General features: G+C 51.6%; 1 protein-coding gene across 2 annotated transcripts in view; it reads right to left on the bottom strand.

Moving 5' to 3' along the window:
* Positions 1-990: 990 nt before the first annotated feature.
* The window catches only part of Card11 (caspase recruitment domain family member 11), a 125,831-nt gene continuing 118,289 nt past the window's right edge, over positions 991-8,532 (bottom strand). For both annotated transcript variants that reach the window (XM_050163246.1, XM_050163247.1), the window contains exons 22-25: positions 7,482-7,661; positions 6,090-6,214; positions 2,347-2,461; positions 991-1,572 (exon numbers count right to left, since the gene is read on the bottom strand). In XM_050163246.1, coding sequence (XP_050019203.1) covers positions 1,367-1,572; positions 2,347-2,461; positions 6,090-6,214; positions 7,482-7,661 — 626 coding nt within the window. In that variant the 3' untranslated portion in view covers positions 991-1,366. The remainder of the gene's footprint in view (positions 1,573-2,346; positions 2,462-6,089; positions 6,215-7,481; positions 7,662-8,532) is intronic.

Raw genomic sequence — 8,532 nt, 5'->3', positions numbered from 1 at the left:
TTGGCCATCCCTGGAGGAAGGGCGCACCCACTCCTCCACTTCCCAGATCGCCACTCTGCACTCCTCCCTTCAAACTGGAGGCAAGAGCATTCGGTTTTTTTCCGCCCAGCCAGCCCGAGGTTTCTGAACTTAAATAAATAAATAGAAATAAATCAGTAGACCTTTTATCCGAGACTCCTTTCCGGTCACGTCTGTCCCCTTGGCGAGACTTCTAAGTGGAAGTGCGAGGGCCTCTGCCTGGAGGAAATTTACCAGCACTCCAGGCTTTAGCGAGGTGGGAGCCTTGGCCCTTCGGCCCCAGGGTTTCTCACTAGGTGCTTTATCTCGACTTAAATGGCTGCAGCTGGACCTTCCATAGACCCAGGGCAGCTAGCTTGTTGCCATGGGCTGTTCCAGGAAAAGAAGCCTTCACGCTTGCTGGCACTGCCAGGGTTGTTGATTTGAAGAAAGGTGCCTGGCTATTTGGCAGAGGCCGCAGGGAGAGAACCAGTGGCTACTGGCTCTCCTGGTAATTTTTTTTTTGATGAGAACAAAGCTGGGGACAATCGGTGTCTCGATTGTATGACAAAACCAGTGGAGATTCAACCTGTGATATTTGCCATAACACCCACAGAAGCCTGTTGCTGCTCTCAGCATCACCATCGGAGAAGCTCTTGTGTGCACTGGGCAGTGGTGTGGAGCGATTGCACGGGGCGGGGAGCTGTGAGATGCTGTCCTCTGGATGCTGCAGGGCATTGCACTCACCATCGCAGGGCTCTGGCTATCTATATTGGATCAAACCAATAAAGGGTCTAGCGCGGCCTGCAGGGGTGGGAGTGCCGCCCCCCCTCCAGGTCCCCCCCCCCTTGCTGAGGAACTATACTGGTGACCACTGCCAGAGCATAAGTGTGGGAAACCTCACATTCCTGCCTCCACTGGTTTTGCTGGAGGAACCTCAGCCAGTGAGGCAGTGCGGGATTAGAACCCCTGCAAAGGATTTGATCAACAAAATGAAGAACTGGAGGAAATTTAATGCAAGAGAAAGATGGGCACGGGAGGTGTCCTGTCTCCCAGGACCCCTCCCGCCTGGGATGCGGGCTTTGTGCTTCCCCCGAGCCGGCAGCCTCCCCGGCTGTTGGAGGCCTGCACTTCGCAGGTCGTCGTCTGTCCCTGTCCCGTGCATTTACATTCAATTGCTGCTCTGGCCTCAGAGGGGCTGCTGGGTTTGGGCCTCATGCTCAGTGTTCTGTGCTTGCTCATTTCTGCTCACACCAGCAGGGCCTGACCTTCCACCAGGTGGCGTTGCTGCCCGGGGCTCAGGAGCCCAGTGTCTGTGTCCTGGGGCTCAGGAACCCCGTGTCTGTGTCCCGCGGCTCAGACTCGGAAGTCACAGCTGGTCCTCGTCCACCCAGATGGTCTTGCGCTGCTCCTCCACGATCTTGTCTTTGAGGACGCGCAGCAGCTCCTCCACGCTGCTCCACATCTCAGCCTCCACGGTGGCGTAGAGGCAGGGCAGCGCCTCCAGTTCCTTCTCTTTGAGCCTGCACACACGCAGGAACTCCTCCTCTGTCTCTGGCCGTGGTAGCAGCTTCCGGGGGGGCGGGGGAGGGGAGAGATGACAAAGGAAGACATGGGGAGGCTGTGGGGCTGGATGCCCACAGTGTGAGATGGAGGCCTGGATTGTACTGTTGCCCTCCCTGGGCGCTGAACCACACCTGCTGGATACCTCCAGAGTGCTGGAATTCTAGCAGTGAGTGTCCTTAACACTACTGAAGAGTTTGAGACCAGCTTGGGCTAACGTGAGTTCAAGGCTAGTCTGGGCTATGCGGTGAGACCGCGCTTCATTCCAGAATAAGGTCATAGTCTCAAATGGAAACTCTGCGACCATTAACACAAACTTCGTCCCACCCATCCTCTCAGAACCTGGCTCCCATCATTCTGCTTTCCGTCCCTATGAATCTGATACTTTGGGGACTTCCTATAGGTGGAGCCATATGGTGTCAGTTATCTGTGCTGATTTCACAGCACCCCAACATTGAATGTCCCTATTGTGGCAGGTGTCAGAATTTTCTCCTTTCTCAAGGTCGAATACTATTCGACCAGGATGACCTCAAACTTTCCGTCCTCCTGAATGGCTGGGATGACAGACCTGCATCTGTCCACTTCCCTCCTCCTCAGTTACTTCCATCTCGGGGACAGGAAGTTGACAGACCCTCTCCCGACTGCCACATTCATCCCAATGTGTCTTACACATCTGCCCCACTGTGCTCAGGGTCAGAGTCGCAGAACCCAGCATCTGGGATTTTGGGAAGGGGTGGGTAGAGCGTAGTGCTGGGGGGTAGCCGTAGGGACTGGGGTGTCCTTACCTGAACCGTTTGATGTTCTTCTCGCTCACCCGGATGAGCAGCACGATGGGGTACACCTTGCATTTGATCAGGTCGCGCACGCAGCCGATCCCAGCCTCTAGCAGGCAGTGTTTATTCTGCAAGTACAGCGGCCGCTGTCAGCAGTGGTACCCACATGACCCCCCGCCCCCCTTGTGGGAGCCAGGCCAAGCTTGGGTGCCAGCCTACACCCGGCTGAGAGGCTGAACTAGGGAACTTCATAAGTGGGCTTCGGTGAGGCTGGAGCCCCACACCTCTGGACACTGTTCAACCCTGCTGAGTGCAGTGACATTGAGCGTCTAGGTCCAGCCCAACCGGGGGGTGGGGTGTGCAATGGACACTCGCCCCCCCCCCCATCCAGTCTTCCAGGATGCTCCTGGTAATGAGTACAAGAACGGGAAAGGTCAGAAAGGGAGGCTAGCTGGAGGGCCTTCGCAGCTAGCTGCTTAACCAGGAGCTTGCTATCCATGGGAAAGAACGCTTGCCACTTGGCTGAAGGCATCGCCTAAAGGAAGCATCAAGACTCATATCCAAGTCTCAAGGAGCATAACTGCTAGCCTAGCCCAGAGGAGGCTGAGGCAGGAGACTGAGAAGTTTTGGTCAGCCTGGGCTACATAGTGAGACCTGTCTAAGAGACCATGTCAAACTAAACAAGAAAAAGAACACAGAAAGCTGGGCATGGGGGTGCATGCCTGTAGTTCCATCCCTTGGGAGGGTGAGCAGGAGCATCAAGAGTTTGAGGTCAGTTTGGACTACCTAGGAAGACTTAGGGCTGAATTTAGAAAGAGAAGGAAAGAAAGGAAGAAAGGGAGAAAAAAAAGGAAAGGAAACAATATAAAAAGTCAGGTGTGGTGGTACGCACCTGTGATCCTAGCACTCGGGAAGCAGAGGCAGGAGGATAGTGCTTGGAGGGCAGCCTGGGCTACGTAGCCAGTTCCAGACCAGCTTGGGCTACATAGTGAGAGGGTATCCAAAAAACAAGCGAACAAAGACTGGAGAGATGGCTCAGCCATTAATAGTACCGGCTGCCTGTGCAGAGGACCTGAGTTCAGATCCCAACAACTATGTGACAACTCACGACCACTTGGAACTCTAGCTCTAATGGATGTGATATTCTCTTCTTACATCTGTGGGCACTGCAGTCATGTGCGCGCGCGCGCGCACACACACACACACACACACATACACACACACTATTAAAACAAAAATACCTTAAAAATCCAGTCAAATAAAAGCCAGAATATATATATATAATTGAGATATATATCTTTTTATCTATCTATCTATCTATCTATCTATCTATCTATATCTTAATAAAAAAATCAAGCGTGGTAGTACATGATTGTAATCCTGTTCCTTAAGGGGCGGGGCGGGGTAGGAGACTCTAGGTAGTTCTCAGGCCAGTCTGAGATACACAGTGAGGAAGACTAGAGGAGGAAGGGGAAGAGAAAGAGGAAGGAGGACAGAGAAGAGAAGGGAGAGAGACAAAAGAAGAGGGAGAGAGGGGGCAAAGAAAGGGGAAGAATATAGTATTACCATGCTCTATGATGTCTTCTCTGCACACACTGTGGGCCTGGCACCCAGGCCTCAGGTAGACACAGTCCAAGCCCCCAACCCCCTTTCTTCCCCTTACTGTTTCCTCCCCCGACTCCCGCTAACCCTGGCTGGTGGGGTGCCACTTTTCTAGTAGAATCCATCTTGTCTGCGACCACACCCACTTTCTCATCCCTGTCACCAGACCCCCCTAAAGAATTTTTCTTTTTTGAAACAGGATCTCAGGTAGCCCAGGATGGTTTCTAATTTCCTATGTAATATGGCTCAGATGCTTTGTGTGTGTTTATGTGTAGATGCAAGGCAAGAGGAGCCGGCCATAGTGTTAATTCTCAGGGGCAGGCCTCCTTGTTTCTTTTGAGACAGGGTCTCTCTCTTAGCCTGGGGTCCATGGACTTGTTTAAGCCGACTAGTGCTGATGAGTGAGCCTCAGGAATCCTCCTATCTTAGTCAGGGTGACCAGAGCAACTCAGGGAGGAAAGAGTTTATTTGGCTTCTGCTTCCACAACATTGTTCATCATCAAAGGAAGTCAGGACAGAAATCAAACAGGGCAGGAACCTGGAGGCAGGAGCTGGCACAGTGGCCATGGAGAGCTGCTGCTTACTGGCTTGCTCAACCTGCTTTCTTATAGAAACCAGACTCACCCACTAGTCGAGGGATGGAACCAGCCACCATGGGCTGGGTCCTCCCCCACTGATAATTGAGAAAGTGCCCTACAGCTGGATCTAATGGAGACATTTTCTCAATTGAGGTTCCCTCCTTTCAGATAACTCCAGCTTGTGTCAAACTGATATAAAATTAGCCAGTGTACCTCCTGTCTCTCCCTTCCTAGCGTTGAGATTACAGTACGAGCCACCTTGCCTGTATCTTCATGTGGCTTCTGAGGATCATTCTTGCATAGCTGTAATGAACCAACTCAGCCATCCCCTCAGTGGCTGGTGCCTGAGGAATGATACCCAAGGCTGTCCTCTGTACACATGCACTTTTTCACACGTGAACACACATACATACTGCCTTCTGATGCAGACTTAAAAAGAGACAAGCAAACCACCTCTTTCAGGCTGTCCAAGAAGGGTGGCTCTGCTTTCATCTGTGCGTGTCAGGGACACACAGGGAAGGTGTATACGTGCCCACCCAGCAGTATGACAAGCCAGGTTACTGGCTCCTGCTACCCCTAAGGATGCTGTCCCTTCCCCCGCCATAGCTCTTAAGTCTCAGAGCAAGGAAGAACTCCATGCTTTACGGCTGGTCAGCATCATTTTGTCCCCTTAGGGTCACGCAGGGTCATCTTGTCTAGCTCCAGAGGAATCTGACTTGCATGCACACTGTGACGTTTCTGGGTGGCTGCCTGTGACTTTTCTATTGTTTCTCTTTCCTATGGCTGAGTGGATGTGACACCTGACACCCACCCTGTGCTGTTTATTTATTTATTTTTGTCAACTTGACATGCACTAACCTGGACAGAGGAATTGCCTTCATCATATTGCCTGCAAAGTAACTCTGTGGGTGTTTTCTTGATTAGTGATTGGTGTGGAAGGGCCCAGCCCACTGTGGGCAGGGCCACCCCTGGGCAGGTGCTCCTGGGTTGTATAATAAAGCAGGCTGAGCAAGCCATGAGGTGCAAGCCCGTAAGTAATGTTTCTTCTTGACTTCTGCTTCACTTCCTGCCTCTGGGTTCTTGCTTGGAGTTTCTGAGCTAACTTCCTTCAGCGAAGGAGTGTGATCTGAGAGTTGTAAGATGAAGCAAACCCTTTCCTCCCCAAGTTGCTTTTGTTTCATGGTCTTTATCGTAGCAACAGAAAGCAAACTAGAACATGCTTCTACTGTCTCACTCTGGCACATGCTTCTCTCTCTCCCCCTCCCTCTTGTCTTCCTCTTCCTCCCTCCTTCCTCCCTCTCTTACACACACACACACACACACACACACACACACACACCCTTAGCTGACATGAACCAACACCAGGCCACTGGCAGAAACAAAACAGCAGAGGGTTTCAAAACACAAGCCTATATCAGAGACACGAAGATAGAGAGTGGAGGAAGAGAGTCATTTAGGGCCTGATTAGAGGGAAAGGAAGTCCCTACCTGTGGCCACCCACCCTTGCCCATGTCCCAGCACTTCACAGCGATGGTTGTGTGGGGTTTCAGCCTGGCTGGTACCCAGTGTCCCTCACCTTGGCTGCCACAGCCTCAATGTTGGCAGGAACAATGCATTCAAAGGTGTTGGGGTTCTTTTCCCGAGAGTAGATGATGGTTTCCGTCTTCTGCTTCCGGAGGAACTCATCTCTCGTGACAATATCTGCGGAGACAGGAGTTGGTGCCCAGGGTGGCAAGAGCTATTTGTGGCAGGCTATCCCTTCCAGGCCCTACCTGTCTCCTTCTGGGTGCCACATAATTTGATATCCACCTGGTCCATTCGCACCATAGTTAAATGGACCTCATCTTCTCTACTAGATGGGTAAGATCCTTGAGGGATCAAGGCCATGCATGCTCTTTACCCTGGACTATGCAGCAGGGGCTTAGTGGATATCACACTCTGGCTTTTCAGCTGTGGGTGTTACTGGACAAAGTAGCTCAGGTGATGGGGTCATCATCAAGTACAGTTCAATCACGAAACTCACCTATGGAGCCAGCCCCGCCTGCCTATCCACTCATTCATCTCTTCCTCCGCTATCCATCCAGCTGTCTGTCATCAACCCACCCATCCATTATCCAGTTATTCATCATCCACCCGTCTGCTCACCCGTCCATCTGTATATGGTATGTCACCCATCCATTCATCTATCTGTCTGTCCAACCTTTCACCATCCTCATGTCCATCCATTCATTCATTCACCCATCTCCCAAGTGTCTACCATCCATCTACCTACTACCTATCCCTAACCACCCATCAACCTATCATCCACCCATCCATCATTTCCATCATCTACCATCCACCCATTTACCCATGTCCCATCTACCTACTCCTCATTTTCATCTATCATCCATCCACCATCCATCCATTTACCTACCTACTTATTTACCCTTCACCCACCTACCCATCTATCTGCCCACCTACCCACCCACCTACTCACCTATTTATCTACCTTCTTACCTATCTATCCACCCATCTATCTTCCCACTTACCCATCTCTCCACCCATCTATCTATCCATACACCTATCTATCTATCTATCTATCTATCTATCTATCTATCTATCTATCATCTATCTATCTACCCATCCACCCATCTATCTATCTACCCACCACCTGTAGGATCTTGTTCATGGTCAAGCATTAGGATTAAAAATGTGCTAAAATACACCGCTGCACTTGAGGAGCCATGATCTAGATGGAGAGAAATATGTAGGTCACGTATTACCAAGTGGCTTAGTGGGTACAGTGATGGGCTGCCTTTTGTGAGAACACTGAGGGGAGGAGGTAGGTGGGCTTCCTGGCATGGGCGGAGGAAGAGGAGGAGGATCAACGGAAGAGAGGGGAAGGGAGAAGAAGGGGAAGAGGCTGAATCACTCTAGTGATGGGCTCCAGAGGCCTGTGTCCCTCTGCCTGCTATCTGGCCAGGCTCACCTGACTTGCAGATGGTGAATTCCATGGCGCCCCCTGAGTTGAGCAGCTTCTGCACCAGTGTCTTGGCCAGCATGGTGGGCGTGAAGAGCACGGGCCGGCGGCGCTCACAGTGGAAGGCTCGCACTAGGCTGTAGGGGATCAGGGTGAGGTTCCGGCTGAGCTCATTCTCAGGGTCCAGCTCTGGTAGAGAACAGAAGCAGTGGGCTGTCAGAGTCCACCCTGTCCCACGGCATATTTAGGGTATGGAGGCCTTGGCCACCAGCATGGCCCCATGGAGCCTGGAGGCCTTTGGTAATGGAGGAAGAGACATGGGTATCTTGGAGCTATTCTGGATACTCAGGAAAGTCTCTGATGGGGATTTGGGGGAGACACACAAGACACACAGGAACCCTGATGGCTTCTGAAGTATGGGTCACCTCGGTAGATCAAGGACATCTTTTTAGAATAGGGGTGTGGCTTGTGACCAGGAATAGAGTCAGTTGTGCAGTGACAACCTTTCTGATGGAATTGCTCACTCTCAGTGCAGAAACCTGCAGAGCTGAGGGCCTGGGGCTGGCTGGTTGGCACGGCACTTGCTGTGAAAGTGTGTGAGGACCTGCACTCATCTCTAGAACCCATGTAAACATCCTGTGTTGTGTGCTTACAATCCCAGTGCTGGGGCGGCAGAGACAGGTGGATCAGATACCTGGGGGTTTGCCGGTCAGTCAGTCTCCCTCATCAGGGTAGCCAGGCCCAATGAGAAAGCTTGTCTCAAAAACAAGATGGGGACCTGAAGAGATGGCTCAGCAGTTAAGAGCACTTGCAGCTCTTGCAGAGGACCAGAGTTCAGATCCCAGCACCCACCTCCAGTGACTCAGGTAACTCCAGTTCGAGAGGGCTGATCGCCCTCTTCTGGTCTCTGTGGGTACTGCTCTCAAGTGGAAAGAAGTGTGTGCACACAAATAAAAAACCAAAATAAAACAAATATTGTAATCAAAACAACAACAATAACAGCAACAAAACCACTAAAGCAGATGGCGACTTAAGAACACTACCTGAGGGCCTCGATGGC

Source organism: Alexandromys fortis, unplaced genomic scaffold (assembly GCF_014885135.2).
Source record: "Alexandromys fortis isolate MF-2015 unplaced genomic scaffold, M_Fortis_MF-2015_v1.1 scaffold_144, whole genome shotgun sequence".
In the NCBI taxonomy this organism is placed as follows: domain Eukaryota; kingdom Metazoa; phylum Chordata; class Mammalia; order Rodentia; family Cricetidae; genus Alexandromys; species Alexandromys fortis.
Note: the sequence above shows the minus strand (reverse complement) of the source record. Positions and strands in the feature narration are given on the sequence as shown.